Source organism: Onychostruthus taczanowskii, unplaced genomic scaffold, assembly GCF_017590055.1.
Source record: "Onychostruthus taczanowskii isolate IOZ18803 unplaced genomic scaffold, ASM1759005v1 scaffold33, whole genome shotgun sequence".
Taxonomy (NCBI): Eukaryota; Metazoa; Chordata; class Aves; order Passeriformes; family Passeridae; genus Onychostruthus; species Onychostruthus taczanowskii.
This window is the reverse complement of record NW_024500683.1, coordinates 3694984-3717208: the sequence shown is the minus strand read 5'-3', so window position 1 is coordinate 3717208 and position 22225 is coordinate 3694984. Positions and strand designations below refer to the sequence as shown.

Below are 22225 nucleotides of genomic sequence, written 5' to 3'. Positions count from 1 at the left end.
CACAGATTCAAAAATAATGTGGTTTACCTGTAAAACACTAAGTCCGATCATGAAGTTTAATAGGAACTTTCATGAACACAGATTCACAAATAGTATGGTTTGTCAACTTGACACAATAAATCTGTTTTAGTTTGATAAGAACTTTGCTTCACAGTTTCTAAGAACTCAACAAGATTTCCTAGACAAGATAGGAAGGGACAAGATAACCTGGGAGGGAATAGGGCCTCTTGTCTGCACCAGTCATTCTGGAGGTCCATGAGGAAAGAAAACATAATTCTCAAAAAGTCTAAATAGACACCAACATCCCTTGGCATTGTGTACACAGTACTTCAATTGTACTTTCTCTGAGACCATCGACCGAGTCAGACAGAGATAAAGCTATGGAAAGTGATTGGTTTTCCTTCCAAGTTTTTGATGCACCAATGCTCATCTTAGCAGATTTTCTCTGTAATTTTGACAAAGGGGGAGGAATGGTCTTGTTCAAATGCAATCCACTAGGCTTGTTAAGAACAGAAATAGAGCTGAAGGATTGTAGTTTATCCAGTGTTGTTCAAAAACATGAATGAATCCCGTAACTCAAATAATGATAAACCTCTGTCGTAGCAGTAGTACAGAGGACCACTAATCAAGAACTATGCAGTAGGAAGCAGGAAACTTCTAGTATTTGTTTCATCCTAGTTTTGTCATTTAATTTATTTAGAATTTCTTTTCATTTTACACATTGATACACTTGCAGTATGCTATTAGAAGGGCAACTATTGATTACAGCGCAGCTCAAACATACTGTGTACTAGATCATGCCCTAAACTGTATGGACAGGGAAATACAGGAATTAATAAAATATTACCACAAGCATTAATACTCACTTCCATAATTCTCCTTTTGATGAATCATTTATTTCTTGCAGCCAAACAGATAACCAAGCCAATTTTTGATCCTTCCCGTGGAACTTTCTTTAAGTTTTACATTATTAGAAAGTTAATCTAACAATGTATGCTTATAACTACAGTGTCTCTGTTACAAATCCTACTTTTTATGGTTTAATGTCTCCAGTTTAAATCGTATTAAAGTAAAACTTGGTTTTCAGCCCAGATGCATGTTTGTTTTACAAAACAATTATTTATATAGGATTTACTTTTAATATAAAGAGCAGCAAGAAAATTAAATTTTCAAAGATTTCTGTTTTCTTTGACAAAAAAGATAGTCACAAGTATGTCTTTGAGGAAGATGAAACAATTCAATGTCTGAATTGGAAAAGTGGTCTTAGTCTTTAGGAAAATTAACTCCCTGTAGTATTCTGGTTGGAAATCCAATTGCAAGATATTAATCTCCGAGTTTGTTCTTCTGATACCACACAAATGCAGATGTCCTTTTTGGGACTTTTGCAGTATTTTAGACATGTAGTCTTAAGGCAGTTGGTTTTTTTTCCGTTTTATTTTTTTTTCATTTCCATAATTGCATGCTTTTTTTTTTTTTTTTTTTTTCAGTCCTGTTAGGGGAAAGAAAGTCCTAAGTCATAATGACCTAATGTTAATCATATTAACAATTTCAGGGTAAACAATATTTTTTAAACTGCAGTTTTATGAGTGACATTATTAAGGAAAGTGTGTTCATATCCACATATTCTTTGTCTTATTTTTTTCTCTTTTTCCCTTATATTATTTTTTTACTTTAGGAAAGACTATAGCAATAAACCAGGAGTTGCCGTATAGTGCTGATAGGAATAAGACTGATCACAGAAGAAATTGTGCATGCTAGGAGTTAGGTCATGTCTCAGATGTATGGACATGCACAAGTGAAAGGCGACTCCTGCCATTGAGCCTTCTCTATGACTTCCCTGGGATTTTAGGTCCAGGTGTAAAGAAGCAAGCAGGTGTGGGAAGGACTTCATCTTCACTAATGTGCCAGCTAGAACATCTGAACAGGCACAGTGATATTTATAACCTGCTATTCATACGGGCCACGAGCTTTTTCTTGCCTTTTGCTAGCTAAGAAATTCTGATCTTTGCATTTTCCTTTATATGTCATTCTTTACTGAGAATGGAGTTGGAGTTGGGACACCAAACTCTGTCCCAAAGGAAAAACAGCATGTAGTTGAACAGAAAAATAAAATTATAGAAATTTACACACACAAGAATTAAGAAGAATTAAAATCATCTCAGTAGAAATAATGTTATAATTTCTTAAATTCTGTGTAGTTTACTTTCTACAAAGCTGTAATTAAATACTTAAATAACAGCTTCTTGCTGTTAAGTAATATAACAAAAAGCTTTCTTATTCTAATTTAACTAGTTAACAATTAGCAAAGAAATTACTAGAGTAGGCTACTATTGTAGATGTATAGCAAGATGTTAATTCTTTGTTTATGATGATCAAAATCCAGGCAACTACTTGGATCACTAGTTGCTAGTCTGGGGAAAAGTGTTTAGGTGTTGTTAGCTCCTTTGTCTCACAGAATCTCCATGAAATAAGTTAAAATCTTTTAAATGAAAAATATTTATTCAAAATACACTAATAAAGTAGACAGCGTACGGTATGAGATTAAGTCCTTTATTTAGTGATTGTGTCTTATAACAAAGTCAAAATTTGGTTTTTTATATATCAGGAAGTTAAAGTAAACAAACCAATGCAATTGGTAAAAGATGTATATTATTAATTATATAAAAAATAGTAAGTGGTTAATAACCATATCATGAGACCAAGACAAATACTGCAAAATACAGGAAACAGTTTCTAGAATATAAAATGTGGCCTGATTGCCATTGTCAGATAAGTAATTGTGTCATGAGTGAAATTTTTGTTTTAAAAAGATGGTCCTGTCTTAAAACGACGTTTCTATTTGGACATCTGAGATAGTAATATAGTTCTTTTTCACTGCTCAGCATAGTTATGCAATATTGTGTAATACATTATATGAGTAAAACTCACTTTTTTTTTTCCTTCCCTATGATACGCTATTAAAATCATTTTCTGTATATCATTTGACCATTATTTCTGTTGCACAGAACTCAGAAGTTCACCTTAAACTCTGAAAGTGTACTGAAAAGACACTCCCATATTCTACTAGCTGCAAGACTCCTTGGAGAAGGGCACACTTACACATAAGTATTGGAGCTGAGGGTGTTCTTGGTCCATACGCCATATTAGCCATAAATCCTTGGGCTCAAATTGCATCCTATTTAGACTTTTTCCCCCTATTTCCCTGATTCCTTTGCTTTTTTCCCTGCCTCAACTGCAGGATGACACAAGATCTGCAATGGTGAATTTGTGCTTCTTGGGAATTCCTTTGCTTCTATCATGGGACTTCTGCCAGGTTGATTAAATCATCTGTAACTCAGTAGAGGAGCACAAAAATTGCCAATAATGGGCATGAACCTACATCTATATTTGCTAGATATTTTCAATTCAATAATTTCTCTTGATATAAATAGAACATGTGTTAATAGTACCTGTCACTCCTTTATAGCTTTCTGCATAACAAGAAAGATCCACAGGAATAATAGGTGCCCTTTTGCATATTCATATGATAACCCTAAATGTTAGACACATAGTCAAAGAAAATCACACTGAAAAGGAATGAAGCTCCTAAGTATGAGATAGATTCTGGTTAGACCAGAAGAGTTGCATTACAAGAGGGACAGATCATAGATGGAGTACTTCATGAAAAGTGTTGCATTGAGGTGTACTAAATGCAATATATCCATTTTTATTCCGTATTTCCATTCTTTATTTACTTATACCTAAAACCAAATTGTTACTTTATATCAACAAGTCAAAATTACCAGCATCTCTGAGGGAATTGGTAATCCTGCTGTTGCTGTTCTGCTGGCATAAGCCTCATGCAACAAATTGCAGTTATACTTTTCTTCTGGTCCTTCTCATTACTCATTCTCTTTCATGGACTTAGTGCAACATTCTGTACAGCTTCTGTCAGCCGTAATTTCAACAGACTACAAATATATTTATTAATGAGGCTTTTTTTTTTCTTTTTAACTGCATTGATTAGAAGAGAGAAAAGGAACTTACTTAATGAATTTTGATCTGCAACATATAAAACATAATGCTGTTAAGCAAGAAATTGAAGTGTATTGCTGAAAAATATGAACAATGAAATGTAAAAAGTGTCCATATTAGACTGTCTTGGCTCCTGCCATGATGTCTTATTTTGGAATCCAATTAGACTGCTTTGTTCATTTCAGACTGCTTTTGGAAATTCTACAAAATTTTCAGTAGTATTTAAAAATTTTTGCAAAGTATGTATTGAATTGTGGTTCAGTTATTCTGTGACTGGAAATTTCTATTTGTGCAAGTGACTTGAAGAACTGAATGAACCAGTGTGAATCTGTTGGCCTGCCCATGATTTTATAGTATTTATAATTTTAACAGATGCTTTGTTTTAAACTAAACTGCTGTCTGTGATTTTATAATTAGAACTTCTTTAACTCTTGTGCATTGGACACCGTCTGCAAGGATTTAGTGCTAACTGGATGTATTGCGCATGCAATGCATTTCAGCACAGGGTGAATTAAATTTATTAAATCTTATTCTCAGGGTGAATAATACCACCTTTTTGTTTTTGAATATGTCAATTTCTCTTAAGCTATCAGTCCTTAGTATTCAATCAGCAAAGATAAACACATTTCATTTGGCCTTAACTGTGTGCCACAATAAGAGAAGAGACAAGAAAGCTAATAAAATAAATTGTTTATGTTATCCAGAAGATAATGCTTTTGAGTTTAAAATATGTAACTCTATTTTTCAAAGTGGATGTTGATTTAGGCTGTGGCTCTCTGAAAAACACAATTTGCAAGGGAAAGCTAATAAACTGCTTTAGTGGCTTGAAGAATTGGTGATTTTCTCTCAGTTGTTTCCCTCAGTCACTCTTTGTTTTGTTTATTACAGGATTCTATTTCAAAGACAATAGTGTGTAAGGGGTTACATCTGGTATGTTCAAAAACTAGTGGCACAAAATGCTGAGATGGCCTGGGGTGAACTGCACTCTGAGAGCAGGCTTTGGGATAACAAATTGCCTTTGCATGAGGGCCCTGGCATGTAGAATGACTTACAGAGGTGTGTTGTCAAGGCAGAAGAGGTGAAACAAGGGTGGTCACAGGGACTGGAAATTTTTATTCCCTCTCCTGCTTTCTTCGACCTTCATTTTTCTTTTATTTAAGTCATTTAGTGACCTGAGGTGAAATGGACAGGAATTGACAGCACACATGCTGCTGCTGGCAGCGGAGTCACTGCAGTTGCTCCTTGGACATGAAAGGAGGGGAAAAAAGATGAAAGAAACCCAGTTGTTCTCTAAATATAACACATGTAAAGATAATATGTTTGTTTCAGTTGAAACCAACCCCTTTTTCCTGTGGAAAATATTTCCCTCTCCCCACTGCAGTTCAGGAAACAGGAGAGATGATTTTTTGTCTCTCCCTCTCCTTCTCCTTGCTTTCACAAAGAAAACGTGGGTTGATACCATTTTTATTGTTCTGCTGGGGTGGGTTTCAGACCTCGCATTAGCATACTGAATGTCTAATTGAATTCGGGGGCTGTGTTAATCATCATGTTTTGTTTAGGGGTGGTTGGTGAAAGGTGCCACCAAACGATTGCTTTGGCTTGGGGTTAGCTTGGTGCTGCCACCCCAAGAAAAAGACTCGAGAAGGGGGAGGGAGCTGGGGAAAGGCGAGTTGGCTGAGTGATGTCTGGAGGGCGAACTCGTGTGTCTCTTTGGTGATCTGTGCTGCTGTACTGAAATCCACCCCTCTGCTGGAGCTAAGGCAAGAGTTGGAGGCATCTGATGCTGCCGTTTCCAGGGTGAAATTTCTAAGGCTGCTAGCTAAAAACAACAACCAAAAAAAAAAAATCCCAAATCCTCAGCAAAAATAGCAGTCAGAACAGAAGATCCGGCATCTCCCGGTCCAACTGGCATAACCCAGGCAGACGTTTGAGAACCACATGCTTTTAACCTAGCCACACACACGAAAGGGGGGGGCGGGGAGTGGAGAAAGAAAAGGACCAAAAAAGACACCGCAACTACAGAACATCACATTTCTCACAAAAGGCCAGAAACAGAGCCGGTAGGAAAAGGGAAAAAAAAAAAAAAAAAAAAAAAAAAAAAAGAGAGAGAGAGAGAGAGAGAAACAAAGCCTCCCCCTCTTCTCCCGATGAGTTTTTCGCAGTGCTCTGGTGAGGCTCGGAGGTGGCTGGCAGCGCAGGGGGCGGCTGCTGCCGCGGCTGGCGGGGCTCCGCGCAGCAGCGCCCGGACGCTCAGCACCGCCGCCCGGACAGCTCCGCGCCCGCGCCCGCCCTGCCCCACAACAAGTCCCCGCCGCTGTCCGCCAACTCCGCGGCGCGCTCCTCGCGGTCCCGCGGCATTGTCTCCTCACGGAACCGGCCGACAGGCGTAATTACCCCCCTTTCCCCCACCCCCTCCTCTCTCTCTCCTTTGCAGGAACGACTCTTTGGGAACCTGGTCCACCCAGGGATGTAAAACTGTGCTTACCGATGCATCCCATACGAAATGCTTATGTGATCGTCTCTCTACCTTCGCCATTTTGGCTCAGCAACCTAGAGAAATAGTAAGTAACAAAGAGGGGGGGAGAAAAAATCCAGTTTTAATGCAAAAGGGCATGCGGGGGGGACTGCGGGGGGAGGGGGGAGCTGGTCCAGCTTTCCTCTCAGGTATATTGCAGACGTTGCATTGAGGAATTGTTTAATATTGCAGGTAGTCAAATGTTAGTCTCCTGGTGTCTTCAGTGTCTCAGATAAATGAATTCCAGATTCTGTGATACAACTAAATCCCAGTGAAATTTGCATGCTCTCGAACTCTATAAATTTTTTAGAGAAAGCCTTGTAATTGTGGTGCAAATGTGTAGAAAACTTTTGTATTGAACGATTAAGGGAATGTACAGGTCTCTATTATTGCTCTTGGTAGGAAAACCCTAGATACTGTAGTTAAACAGATTGCAGATCTGCATTGGACATTTTCAGCACAGATTTTCTATGTAGTCTGTTGATATGATGCAAGAAAAATAATCAAGTTTTCATGAAAAGAGAGGACATTAAGTGTATGAGCAGACACTCCCAATATTACTGAATGTAAAAATAGCTGGAAAGCAAATATTTGTGAAGTTATCTTGCTAAAGCATGATTTCATTTTCCTGGTTTTGGAAACATACGAACAGACTCCTTTTAATAGCAAAGTAAATCCATTTGGAAAAAAAAGTGGTAGAAATAAAATACTACTTTCTGCCTGAGATCTGGCCTAAAAGTACATCTGTTTTATATCCTATTTGGATGACAAAAGATATCATGATAAATGTATTTTAAAATACATACCTGAAGCTTAAAAAGCATTTAGGTAAACCAGGCATGATATCCTTTAAAACTTTTAGACCTAAATTTTTTCCATATTTATTAGAAAAACCCATGTCTGTTTCAGAATATGAGCATATATATATACAGAGGAAAAAAACTGACCTGATATCTGAGGATAATATTTTCCCTTAGAGCAGGGAAAGCTAGTTTGTTTTCAAGGTCATTAATTTATTTTCATTTTTTGTTAAAACACAGAGTAAAAATGAAATAATTCTGAATTTGTAGCTTTTTTTTATGAAGCCTTATGATACTGTTGCCATAGATATCCTGCCATTCCTTCTAGGCAATCATAGGCCCAATGAAATTAAGCATGTGAGAGCAGTGGATTGAAGTCAAAGTTATTAAAAGTCAGAAAGTTTGGTCATTCTGCAAGCATGAATCAAATTACGGGACAAATTACTGGATAGTCTTCAATATATTAGAGTGAAACCAAGCTGTATGTTTAATGCACAATTATAAATATTGCTACTTCTGAAGAGAAGTATATCTTTTTATTAATGTTAACTGGAGAGTCATTTAAACTTATGCTAACATCATAATCTCCTGTTGCACTGTAATATTACTAGTTTATTTTTCAAAGTATCATGCAGATATCACAAGGCATTTTAAAGCTCAGAGGCCTCTGAGGAATGTACTAAGCAGATTTCAGAGTTATGTAGAGATCAGTTTTTGGGATTAAGTTGATTTCTTCTTCATAACTAACATTATTGAAACAATCTGCGATAGTTTGTCTGCTTCTAATTTTACTCTTTTAGCATTTTTTTTTTCATTTGAGTTGTTGGTTTATGTGCTGAGGATATTTTTTCTTCATGGTTGCCTGTTGTAACTTACAGATCATGGAATCATCTGGTACACCCTCAGTGACCTTAATAGTAGGCAGTGGTCTTTCCTGCTTGGCCTTGATCACTCTAGCAGTTGTCTATGCAGCATTATGGAGGTATGTGATGGGTTGAGAAAGCCAAATGTTATATTTATTTGAATCACAGTTTAAAGAGAGCATTAGAGACCACAGTTATTGTTTGGAAAGTGAGGAAAAAAAAGAGCAAAATGTAGTGCCTGCTTTGATGATTTGTTGATGAGATTGATCAGTTTTACTGGTTTGGCCTGCTGATGATGGTATAGTCCACTGTTCTCTTCCTCCACTTCAGTGGGAATGGTATTCTTCTTTTGGTGGGGTATTCATAGTACTAAATGGAGGATTCTTATTTATGATATATTTCATGTGAGGCTTCTGGCCTACACCTTTAACTGCTTTTCTCTCATTTACATTTTTAAACAAAACTTACAAATAAGATAATATAGAATTGGCACATTTAGGGAGGTTCAATTAACTGATTTTGAGTTTGCTCACATCAGTTATAAGTTTGAATGAAGACCAGAAAATTAAATAGTCTTAAATAGTGTGGTGGTACATCCCAGTGATAGATTTTCTTTCTGTCTTGAGAATACAATATTAAAATACTACATTGACTTAAAATTGCAATAAATACTTATGGAATAAATTAATCTGAGAAGTAATGAGGAATAGCATAATGTCTTAGTGCAGAAGAAACAGAAAAATAAGATGAAAAGTCATGCAAAGTAATAAATGTTTTAACAGAGTGAACATGGTTTCTCATTTAACTTTTTTCAATACTTAATGTAAAATAGGTTCTTATGAAAGTAATACAAAACAAAGGGATGAAACAATAAATTCTAGAGTAATATAAAATCAACCAATAGAATTTTGCTTTTAGAAGCAGCTTGATAATTTTACACCCATTTCTCTATCACTGTTGTGTACCACAGAAACTCAGGATTAGAAATATATATATAATTATTAAGAATATCCAGTTACATAAGTTATGATAAAAGACTACAAAAATTATCAGTTCTTGTCTGTCAAAACTAAGAATGAGAGTATTTCAGGATATAATTCCCATCTGAAGAATTATAGTGTTATTTTTGCACTCTCTAATATATTTAGCACTTGGATAGAAATACTGTCATGCTCAGTGTAACTGGTCTACTCCATTATTTAAATTAGATACAAGAAAGAAATTCTTTACTGTGAGGGTAGTGAGGCACTGGAACAGGTTGTCCATAGAAGTTGTGGATACCTCATCCCTGGAAGTGTTGAAAGCCAGTTTGGATGGGGTTTTGAGCAACCTATTCCAGTGGAATGTGTTCCTGCCCATGACAGGGGATTGTAACTAGATGATTTTAAGTTGTCTTCCAACCTAAGCAATTCTATGAATCTCTGATTCTGTGAACTTCTAAGTGGAGATAAAATGTTATATGTTATGGCTTAAGTCAATGCCGTGAGCTCCTGTTGCACTGTATTTACTCAACCACTAAGGTCCTTTGTAATCCATGGGCACTCAGTGTTGGGAATTGGCCCAGGTGAATCAATGGTTAACAAGTTAGAAAGTAGCAGTGTGCCCTCTGTGTGAGCAAAGGCACTGGACTTCTTGTATTTGTTTGCAAATATATAGAACCAGTCTTAAGAGTGTTGCTATATTTCAAGGAAGAATGTGGATTGTGGTATTAGGGTTGCTCTATCTAACCAAAAAAATGTAATGTATATCTCTACATATGCAAACAAAAAGGAGTATAATTAATTTCATGTCCAAAGCTCAGCATTTCTTGTGGGTTCAACAGCCTTTTTTATTACTTCCTCAGAGTCAGCTATGGGTGTACATCTCAGGAGGAGACAACAATATTAACTGAACTTTAGTAAGAAGCATACAGTATTGGTTGTAGAATATATAAAGATATGGCATGGTCTTCAGAAGAACTGACCACCCTTAACTTTCATTTATTTTAGTAGTCAGCATTTACTATTAACAGTTCTAAAAATCAGGTCAGAAAGGTACTTCTCTCTTTTTGTCCTGTAACATATAGAAAGGCTGTATACACAAAAATGACAGCTTGCATTTTGAAATCAAATATGCGATAAGACTTTTTGACTTTTTCATCTGAAACATATTTGTAAAATGAATATGATGAGTTTGCAAGGGTGACTGTGATGTTCACTGCTATACTTTAATCTTTCTTTACACATTTGGATATTTTTTGGCATTCAGTCTTACGAGGATATTACAGTACTATTGGAACATCAACATTAATGTTATCCTTGTATCAATAACGTGTTTCAAAATTCACTGCCATAGTGTCATCCACCAACCTGCATCTTATTTATGCATCGTGGATCAAATCTTCTGTTTATATAAATCACCATATTTTTGCTGAAGTTAGTAATTATGAGTGGTCTGTGCCAGCTGTGGGTATTCCCAGGGACAAGCATAGAGCATAAGAAGTTCCTGACATGAATGCATGTAAGCCCATTATTGTCAGTATGGTGTTAGAACCATGCTGCCAGTTGTTTTCAAAAGATGTTTTTAAAATACATCAAGATGCTACAAGGAAATTGTGCAATATCTATCAAAATATAGTAGTTTTCATGTTTGTATTGTTATACCTCTCTAATACTCTTTCTGAGCACATGAAAGGGAACACCTCTCTTTCAGAGTATCTCCAATATTTAATGCAAGAAATAAGTCAAAGCTTTGTGTTACTTAGTAGTTGTTTTCCTTTTATAAAATTTGTACTCTTCTCTTTTTTTTTTTTCTTTTTTTAACAGGTACATCAGATCTGAGAGGTCCATAATTCTAATCAATTTCTGCCTGTCGATTATCTCATCAAATATCCTTATCCTGGTTGGACAAACTCAGACACATAACAAGGTATGAGATAGATTGTATTAAATTTTCCCTTAAAGATTAATATCATTGTTTTATTTGTTTTTAGCTTAAAATAATTACATCCATTTAGTCCTATACTCATAGGACTTGGTGGTTTTGGTAAAATACTAAGAGACAAGGGAAAATATTTACCATCTTGCATAGTCTTTATTTCCCTTCCAAAAATCACTTTTGGTATTGTTCCCTCTAGATAAGCTGTGTTCTCTGTGGTAGACTTGTGTGTTTTATAACTAAATTTCAAAGCAAAAAAGTTCAAAGGCTCAACATCAAAAGCACAAATTCTGGTTCATTATAATAGTTGTAATAGGATTGCGCTACAGTGTTTTTGTCTTTTTATTAACACACTGCTACTCAAAAGGCAAGTGGAAATTGCTTAGAAGTTGGAGTACGATTCTTGAAAATGTGCAGAAACAGACATCATAACAAGCCTTAGAACAGTTAGGTCTCTGACTGATGTAGCTATAAGAAAGTAATGACCCTACATACCTTACTTAGTGATGTATTGCTGACTTATTAATAATCTGTTCCCTGAACATCATTTCATTTGTGCCTCTCCTGTAGAACAGCAGGCTTGCCAGTGTTCTGAGGAGTCACCCAGTGCCTGGTGATGCTAGGCAGCTTTCACAAGTGTCAATAAGTGGTTGCTTGAAATCAGCCATAACTACAGGATTGCTTGGAATAGAAGAACATAGTGTGTAGCTAGTTAGCTGGGCAATATGTGATAGAATGCTGTGAAGTTTTGGAGTAAGCAAGTGCTTGTAAAGTAGTTCTTTTTCCTACCATGTTAAATTGCTTAATGCACTGCTCATCTTAATTTTTCTGATATCAAATGAAATAATGTTCATCATCTGCTATAGGAGCTGATGTTTCTACAACACACCTCTAATTAATCATTACTTCTTTTCAAATAAGTGCTTGGCAGTTTAGCTGCCAGAATTCTCGTAAATTCAATGCAAGTCACATATCCAAACCAAGCATAGTCATTTCCAGCACCTACAGTAACAAAGTTATTTAAGTCAAGATATTAATATGCTTTTAAATTTTGACAAGGTGCAGAGGTACAAATAAACAAAATATAGATTTCCAGATGAAACCCATGTAACTCTCACAGAGGGAAAAAGCAATGTGCTAACAACTTCAGAGTACAGTATTAATCTTCCCTGGAATTTCATACATAGTCATATATACTATTTTATTATGCATTTCAAGAATAGATATTGTTCAGTAGCTGCAAGTTCCTGTGTACATTACTGCTGTAGAATCAGAGTTTGAGGGCATCAGAACAACTGTGTTAAAGAAAACATTTCCTAGGTATGCTGGCAGCCTTTCTCTGATACTTGACTCAGGGAGTTCTGAACTAAAACACACCCTTAGTCCAGTTCCATTCTGTTAATCTCTTTGAGCTCCCTCACTTCTGCTTCCTGGACTTCTCAAAATACAGAGATATTACACTGAGATATTTCTGAGACCAACAGATCCAAAAATGCAGATATCAAAATAATTGACAGGAAAAAAAAAACACATCGTAAGGTTTATATTTTAATATGCAGTCTGAGAAATTACTGTAAAATAACACTTCTTGCTACACTTGTCTTTTTTTTTGAGTCCACATTTTGCTTTTGATGCATTTACTAACCAGGAATTTCTAGCCAGGGAGCACCTCTAATGGATCAAAGGCAAAATACATCTGTTATATGTAGCAAGACATCCCTTATTACAAACCAAAACTATTTTTATGACAACGTTGACTGATACATGAACATATTGTAGCTCCAAGAGGCTGGCCTGTGAATGCACCATCAACAAAAATGGCCAGCTAACACCACTGTTTAGTGAAGATTTATTCAAATAAAAGCAATCATATCTGGGTATGATTTCACTGTGTTTGTAAGTAGGGATGTGTATAGGTGTCAGATGTGTTTGAATTCACATTCTGATTTTTTTCATTTTCAAGATCATATATGATCCCAAGAAGTGTTTGATTTTTAGTCCATACATCTAGATTGCAGTACTGGCAACAGTAGGAAAAATTATGTTTGCATTTTGCTGAGCTGGTAAATTAAATCTGTACATGAATACTTTAGAAGGAAAATCAGGTCCTGACCTGTGATTTAAGATGAAAAATAACTTAGATTTTTTTTCCGAGATTTTGTTATTTACTGAAAGTGAAACCATATGAGTTTTTAGTGTTTGAAAATTTTGGGACAAATCTTGGGAATATTTTATTAAGACAATATAATATCTGAGTCAGCAAAAATTGTTTGATGAATAAATGCTGAAGTAGTATTTTATGACAAGAAGAGGAGCTCTTCTTTTTTTTTCTTAATGAATTGGAGAACATTTGAGAACCATAATATGCCAAGTTTGAGTTTATTTACTGTGTTCCGTTCTCATTCTTCTGTTTACACTGTTCTTGTATTATTGGGGCAGCTAGTTAACATCCACATGATGATGTTAATATTCATAGTGCTGAAGCATATCCCTTTTTTCTGTGCTTTAGTTTTGCTCTGAATTTAAATTGTCTGTAGTTCTATATTTGTGTATATTTCCTTTTTGAGTAGGTCCTCATAAAAGCTGAATTCCAGTTTAAAGTTGAACAGTTTGTAAATTAAGCATACCAAATATGTATTATAGCAAACAGCATATTGTTGATTTGTTTGCAGTTTGTGGTTTCCTTTATCTGTATTAAACACTTCACAAACTATTTTTATTAACTTCAGTGCTATTCAATCTCCAAGAAATTTCTGTAGCTTGTTGTAATTGCACCCATTGACATCTATGACATAGAAAAAAACACTGAGTGTCTTGGTCTAGATAAGCACAGGGTTTTTGTTATTTTCTTTCTGGTTTTAAAAAATCGTAGATATTCTAGAATGTTAGGTTTATCTCTGCTTTTTGAAAGCTGAGTATATAATAAATGTTTTTGCACAGGCTTATTTTAATGAAAGCTAAATGAGTTTGAAAATTGCTTTCTCTTTGGTTCAACTAATTTCTGTCATTTTTTTCATGAAAAAAGATCACCTCCCGTGGTCAGAAATGGACAAAATATGTACTGAGGACCTGTAGAAGGGATTTATATTCTTTCAAACTCCAAAAGATTTTCCATTTCACATATTACTAGTTTAAAAGTGACTTTTTTGTGTCCAGTTTAAGTAACCTGAGGATACCAACAGTATAACAGAGGTCTAGGTCATGGGTCATTTCAGCTTGTTTTAGAGTAGTTCATGAGGGAAGTCATGGAGGAGAGTAGGGTTTCCCTTGTAAGGTTTGGATTGGGATAGCAAAACGCCTTTTGTCAACAGAAAAGCTTTGCCCCTTTGTTCCTTCTTAGCAAAACATGTTGTGCATTTTGTTGAAGGACACAGCTGAAAAATGTTCTGGTTTTTTCATTATATTTCCTTAAACCTTTGAAAACACAAAACTTCATGCAAAGGTTTCTTACTGTTTCAGATTTCTGTTCTGTCAGATCCTGTTTTGAAATACAGGTCACTGAAGGCTGAAATTACAAAAATATTATGAAATTAATTATGTATCTTGTTTAAATATAGTTGGTGTTATACTGTGCATGAGAAGCATATTAATTTACTTTAGTATTTCATTCTGTCTCATTTTCGTTCCACTGTTAAATGTTAGTCACATAATCATATTTAAACTTGACAATGTGCAATTGCTACACTTTAACAAGTGGATTTAGTTTTAACTCTGAAATTAAGTCTCCTGAATTAAGGAAGAGTAAAACTTCTCATTTATAGCCTAATTGCTCAAATATGTGTTATTTCACAAAACCTGAGAGACTGAGAGATGTCCCTAACATCTACAAAAGCATTACTTTATAGATTACACTTACTTCAAAGTAAAAATATTTACTTTGAGGAGACTGACAGGTATTTTTAGGAAATATCTATCAGTGATTTGTAGCTTTCACTGTATCATAACTCTTGCTATCTTATGTTTCCTAATGTTCTTCTTGCCATCTAGAAAAATGGCTGTATTTCTTCTATATATGGGCCTTTAACACTTAAGCTATAAACTTTTACTAGGCTTCTGATCTCATTTAATGGATAAATTCTCTATCCCCATAAGTTACTGATTAGCATTATGTGGATTTTTTTCATAAATTCTCTTTCCTTTTGTGTATGTTCAGAAAATATCTTGGTTTGTTCACAGTTTTGCCTAAACAAAAACACATTTGCTTTTTGATATAAACAATTCCTGTATATTTATTTTTCCTGTGAAGTAAACAAAGCGAAATACATTTTGAAAAAGCAAAAACAATAGAATTCCTTATACATATGAGAAAAATTTAGCTATTTTCTGTGTAATCTGATACTGGCTATAAATAAGGGTTCATTGCTGATGTTTAGGTCACTTGTGAAAAAGTGTCATATTTTGAAATATTTTTAAGACATGCTTTTAAAAATGCTGTAAGACTCAGTGCATTTTTTTAGCCATAGTCAGATTTCTGTGTGCCTACTACGGAAAGAATGGGGAAGATGTTAATGCAAGATTTAGTAACCCTGATATTCTGTGTCATTCATGTTTAATTGCAATATCCAGTTTATTATGCTTACTATTGTATTTTGAATTTCATCTCTGAGACCATACTTTAAAGGATATGAAAAAGGCCTGTCCTGATCACCATAACATAAACTATCAGTAGCCTGACATTGTAAACAAGCAAAACCCCATGAAAATGTGTAGATAATAAGATTAAAATGTTCACTAAATAGACTGACTGGACAAAAATAACCCACTTTTAGCATTTTTTTAATAGAGGTGTTATGTTGAAAGAAACAAGTAGAAATGGAAAGAAGCCGAGAAGCCAAGCATCCCATTCCCATAGCACTCTGAAGTAGCTGACTGTGAAACTAGAGCTCCCTCAGGTTTTGAGAGACGGTGGGTGGTGGGATCCCCTGAGAAACCTGCAAATGTTCAGGTGATACTAATGCTGCCTTTAACCACGTGGCTCTTGCCCTGTATCTGCCACTGACTTACAGATGCAGGCATCATGGCAATATATCTCCTAGGAAACAGCGGGGGAGACCTCAGAGCAGATGGAATGAACAGAGAAATGATGCTAACACAGCATTAAGGTTGTTTTAGAAAATCAATGAGGAAGTAGGGAATTCAGTATGTCAAGCAGTAGCACTCCATATTTCAAGTCTTTCTGTAGAACTTCAAGGGAATACCCTCCGTTTAAGAAGCTGAAGCCTGGGAAAATATATCCTTCCATTTTTATCAGTATATATTCCAAATTAACACCTACTCTGCTGATTGTCATCTTTTTTTTGTGCGTGTAATAGCTTTTTGAACAGCTGACCCAGAGTGTCTCTGGTATGGGTCATCCATCCCAGAAACACACCAGTAAATAGGTCAGGAGTCAGAGTGCACTGCACCACACACATCTGTCTGCTGTATGTTTTGAAACTCAGAAACAACCAAAAGGAGAAAAGCCAATTTAGCTGAATAACTATTACAGGAGTAGGTCTGTTTAAGCAATGCTGTTTTACCATGCCAAATTCTGACAAAACCTGTTAACATCAGCTGAATTAACTATCTGCTTTTAGATTCTCAAGAGAACCTCTGGGAGCAGATCTTTCTTACCCAAGATCACTAAACATTGTCATTCATGTTACTGTTACCTGCCTCGGAGGAGAAGGTAACATTCTTCTCAAAAGTGCCTGTCAGACTGTTTCGCAAAATACATCAACTTTATCATTCACTTTGCTATATCTAAACAAAACAGACATTTTGATTGTAAGCAGGTTACAGGGAAGAAATTGGTTAGATTTTAGGAGCATGTGTTCTCTGTCTCCTATCCCCAGAATCTTTTAAGAAGCTCTTAGAATTATTAAGGTTGTAAAAGGTATCCAACTTATTTCTCAAGGCAGGGTCAGCTGTTAGGTCAAAATGGGTTGCTCAAGACTTTATATAATAGTAAAGTCTTGAAAACCTCCAGTCATGGTAACATCACATCTTCCTTGGGAAGCTTGATCCACAGCTTGACTGTCCTCACAGTCAAAATGTGTTTCCATATATCTGGGTTGCACCTCTTCTTGTTCCTTTATGCCCATTGTCATCCCACTACACATCACTGTGAAGAACCTGGCTTCATCTTGTCAGTGACCTTTCTAGAGGCACTGATAGATTGCTCTGAGATGCTGCTAGCTCAGACTTTCCTGAGGTAACTCTCAGCTGTCCTACTCTTCCCAGACTTGTGTGGTTTTTCCTCCTTGATCTTCACAACCTGTTTAGAGTAGTTTTTTTCTGTTCTAGAATTCACCCCCACACCTCTAAGGAAAATAGCTCATTCCCTAACAAACACCTTTCTGAATTATTTCAGACAATCTGTTGATGACTCAAGCAGCTATTTTTGGGCTTCACACCTTTTTCACACCTCTCTTTTGCCTATTTTTTGAATTTCAATAGAAATAGAAAGGTAGTCAATGGGAAATAGAACAGTCTACAAACAGTTAAATGTTCATGTCTTTCACTTAGATGATCTTACTTTTAAGAAAGAGGAAACAATAGACAATTCTAAGCAATAGTAAAAATTATTTTAATAATGGAGTTGCCATGGCAATTAACATCACAAGACTAAAGGGTTTAATTAGGTATGATAACAACCGCAAATCAAAACCAAGTTACTTGGTTATTTTCATTGTAATACAAACGTTAAACTTCCAATGGATTTTCATATGTGAATCACCCTTTCTAAGAATCTAGGCATAGAAACCCTTTGTCACATAAAAGTAAATAGATACAGAAACACAGTAAGTTTTTTTTTAATAGATACCTGGTAAAATAATACATCAAAAATCACAGCTCTGAGGTAAATGCAACATAAATCTTCTGCCCTACAACAGTAATTATTACATCATTACTCTTTCTGTATAACAGATTGAAACAACAGAAAACAAAGTCATTTTTACAGGACTATCATTTAACAAATAATAGTGTAAATTTGCAAAAGATTGTCCACCTATTGCACTGATTTTTATTTATACATCATTACAATTCCCTGTGGGGTCTGCATATTTTTAGGAACATATGGTATGCTTTAACCTTGACATGCACTATGAAGTTCATTTGTTCAGTTTTGCATTTTTTTTTCCTTTTATTTTCCTAGGTCACAGTTTTTAGGCCCTATATCTTGCAGTCACACCAATGAGAGAATTTTATCAGAAAATGACTATTGGATTGATCTGATTCTCTGACTGGTCTGATTAGAGTTTCATTCTCATTTACATTTGCTATCTTTTCTTTAAGGTGTTAAGTGAAATTTCATGGGAAGTGGGACAAACAGTATGCAAATCTCTATTCTAGACTGAGGCTAACAATAAGATGGAAAGACAAGGATGATCACACGAATTCTGACCTTTCCTGCTTTTTCTTTCTGAGAAAGAAATAGTGGTCACTGTGTGCCCAAGTCAATGAAGTCAGCATTCAGCAAGTGTGATCTGAGCATATTTATGACATGAGAAATACCAGTGCTGGTAGACTCTCTGAATTACTGTAGGGTTTTGTTATGGGAGGGATGCTCAGCTTGTCAAATAAAGGCACTCCTAGGTATGACCAGGGACCCAAAATTATGTAGAGATCATCTTGATGCTAATGTAAAAGGCATATAATGCTTCTAATTTTAGACTGCTGCTGAAACATGACCTTTTTATACTTGTTTTCATGGACGTACATGCTTATTTTGTTGAATCTCAGTGAGTCATACCATAGACATTAAGCCTGGTACTGACAAATTTGACAGTAAATGTGCTCTGGTATTTTTCTCTTCTAATGGTTTTGTCAAAATTCATATCAAACTGACATTTTGGATGAATAAGTAGGTATTTTGTGGAATTTAATAGAAAGTTATGCTCAGAATAATTGTTGAAAGGAAATTGTAAAGGTAAATCTACAAAACATGCATTTGGCTATAATCATGGACATTTTTAATGAATGTAATTGTGAGATTTCCAGAACCCTGCAGGGAAGTGTACATGTTTGTAATAAAAAGGCCTCAAGCTGTTAAAACTGATAGAATTCCTGTAATGTCAAAAAAGTTCAGTATGCAGTAGACTTCTGGGTTTAAAAACAGGATGGAAAACGTTAGTATCTCTCCTGAAGAAAATGGAAATATATCTGGCACAAGGAGTCCAGCAGTTGGAAGGAAGTATGAATAAGGTTGGCACAAAATGTTGTTCCATTAGTAAGTGATTACATATCTGTCTCTAATTAGTGGCATGGCATATAATTTGTGCTCTGTGCTTTCCACTTCATGAAAAATTGCATTTGCAACCTAACACATATTTGCTAAATAATTTCTTTAAGCTAGAAATCTAAATGGATGCATTATTCTTTAAATACCACTTAAATTTAGGTGAAAGATTAGAAAGAGAATGGCTTCCTTAACAAGCTTAGCTGAGCCATAGAGGACAACAAAACCTCATGTGTCAGAATGTACAGCTGTTGAAACTTGGGATTTAAAAGGATGGCATTAATTGTAAAGCTGTTGTTATATGCATTTAGATATTACACTTCTTATATTTAAGAGGGCTTTTAAGTCTCTGTCTTTTACTGTATATCCTTTTATGTCAAATCAATCAGAATTTATGCTTGAGTGTTAGCAATTAAATTATTGCTATAAAACCTTAATTTTGACACTGCTTATCTTTTAAAGTAAATACAGAATAGTAATAACATTTTACTGAACTGAATGATCCGACAAGGCATTGCAGTTGTACTACAGTGGAAGAAAAATAGTTTTGCTAGGAATAATTGTTATACCTCGGTATCAAGACAGCATTAATGATGGACAAGAACAGTTGTTAGACTCAGTTTGTCTCTTGTAGTTATTCAGAAACCGCAGCTGATAAAATCACTGCAGAAACAAATACATAGGTGTCTCATCAAGTGTTTGCTTCCATTCACTTCTAAAGGATTCTTCCTTTTGGAAAGAAGATTCAGCAATAATATACCTAACACTAGTAAAAACATATTCTAGAGAGTTTTTTAAACATTAATGAGAAGACTGAATCATAATCCATGAATACCTAAAGAATGTATCTGTCCTTGTTAAACATTCAGCATTAAACAATCAAACGTCTCTTTTTAACTATAGGAAATTTCCTGCTAATTGGAAGTAGGAAGTGTTCAAAACTTTGAGTTGTGGCATTAATCCCAGTGCACACATTTTTCCAGCAGCAAATGCAATGCCTGAAATGAATCAGAACTAAGCCAAATTGTGTTGCCTTGCAGTTGCCATGGCTAGGAGCATGCACACAAGTTATTGATACAGCTCATATGACACTTGTTATGCCATGATGACTTCATTATGTGTTGGAGCCTCTGGAGATCTCAGTTCATTGATGTTTCAGTGTTTGAGTGGGTAGGTATGATGAGCAAAGCAGAGCCAAATAAACAAATCGGGATTTTTTTTTTTTTTTTTTTTTTTTTGCAAAGGAGCACTTTACAGAATTGCCATTTAAAATATGTGTATGCTACACTCAGTGCAACTGGACCTTGGTATCTGTCAGTGACACTCTCCTAGTGTTAAATAATAATAACAACTCAGATGGGCTTTTGTAATCTCAGCTCATGGTCCTTCTGTTCTCTATATTTAAACCTCCCATCATGTGTCATGCTGGTTTAGGGCACTTGGATTCCGTTGTCTCCCTTAGAGACTGATGGGCAGAAATCTGCTAGTGCACTACAAAAGCTTAAACTTCTGGAAGGAATTTGTCTAAATGGTGTTGAAAACTAGGGAATAAGGAGTGGATGATTATGAATGCACAAAACAAGTAACCCTTCAGTGCAGTCCCTAGCTTCCTTCTTCTCCAAACTTCTTGTTAGGCTCATGTGTACAATACTCCCCTGTGGCAGTCTGATTCTCTCACCATGGTCTGTGAGAGCCTTTTGTTTTCTTTAGCTTTTAAAATATGAGAATAGATCTATAATAAAACATTAGCCAGACTGCCCTAAACCTGTACATACCTGTTGTTTTAGAGATGCTGCTTCATGTTCAGAGGATGGCACTGATTTTAGTTGTTGGCTCTGCAGGCAGAGTTATCTGATCTGTGCGGGTCACAGAGCATCAGTAAGGGAATTCCCTGCAGAGGACCAGAGAGAATACAAATAAATTTTCCAGAGGTAATTTGGCTATATCATGTGATCCAGAGTGTGATAGACATGGATATAGTCTGCAAGATTTTGTAGGAGACATCCCTGCTAAGAATATAATCTAAAATGTAACATTTTATACTTGCTAATTTTAGTTGCCAAGATGGATCTGGGAGACATAAAGCATTAATTATTAATTATTGTTGTTGTTGATAAAAATAAACCTATCATTAAGGCTCTGAGAGTATTTCCAACATCAACAAATTTTCCATTTGATTTATTAATGGATATAAACATTTTCCTTTATTTTTCCCTCTGGTCAGAACCTCAACGTATTTCGTACTTGCCCCTCTCATATGAAAAAGCTTGAGTAAAGGTATCAGCCTTGCACTCTTTTCTTGATGTCAGCACATTGAGATCTGCCAGCTTTCCTTTAGAAACAGAGCTATACTAAGACTGTTTTCTCTCCATTAATGAGGATTTTGACCACAGAAATGTTGATTGGTACACAGAAACAGTGGATGTTATGAAGAAGGCTGGATGTGAAACTCTGACAGATAAAATGGAGCAAAAAAGATGCTCTGTTTCCACCCAACAGTGAGGGTAGGGTCACCTACAGGGAAAAGCTGTACTAGAAGCAGTAGTGCTGTGAAGGGAACAAACTTTGGTCTTATTGATTACAGTCACACATGAGTGGAACCAAAGAATTTTTTTTTTTTTTTTTTGCGTTAGCAGAGGCTTCCAACTGGTCTGGAAGTGTCACCCACTGAGTACGCCACATGTAGAGCAGATTAGAGTGTTAAATATTTAGACCTCAAAAGCTGATATACCAGTGAAATGCATAGCAGAGAGGAAAGGTCACAACATCTACTCTCTAAACTTACGCGTGCAAATGACAGTATTGTGATAAAAGCCAACATTTTGTAATTCAGGGGCTTCTACACAGGCCTTTTCCACTTTCAAATAAAGAAGACAGTTTACGGGATACCATCTTT

At 35.6% G+C, this 22225-nt stretch overlaps 1 protein-coding gene across 1 annotated transcript in view; it reads left to right on the top strand.

Moving 5' to 3' along the window:
- Positions 1-22225, top strand: part of ADGRB3 (adhesion G protein-coupled receptor B3) — a 439699-nt gene that overhangs the window by 337345 nt on the left and 80129 nt on the right. The window contains exons 16-18 of the mRNA XM_041410625.1: positions 6449-6575; positions 8208-8311; positions 10997-11099. Coding sequence (XP_041266559.1) covers positions 6449-6575; positions 8208-8311; positions 10997-11099 — 334 coding nt within the window. The remainder of the gene's footprint in view (positions 1-6448; positions 6576-8207; positions 8312-10996; positions 11100-22225) is intronic.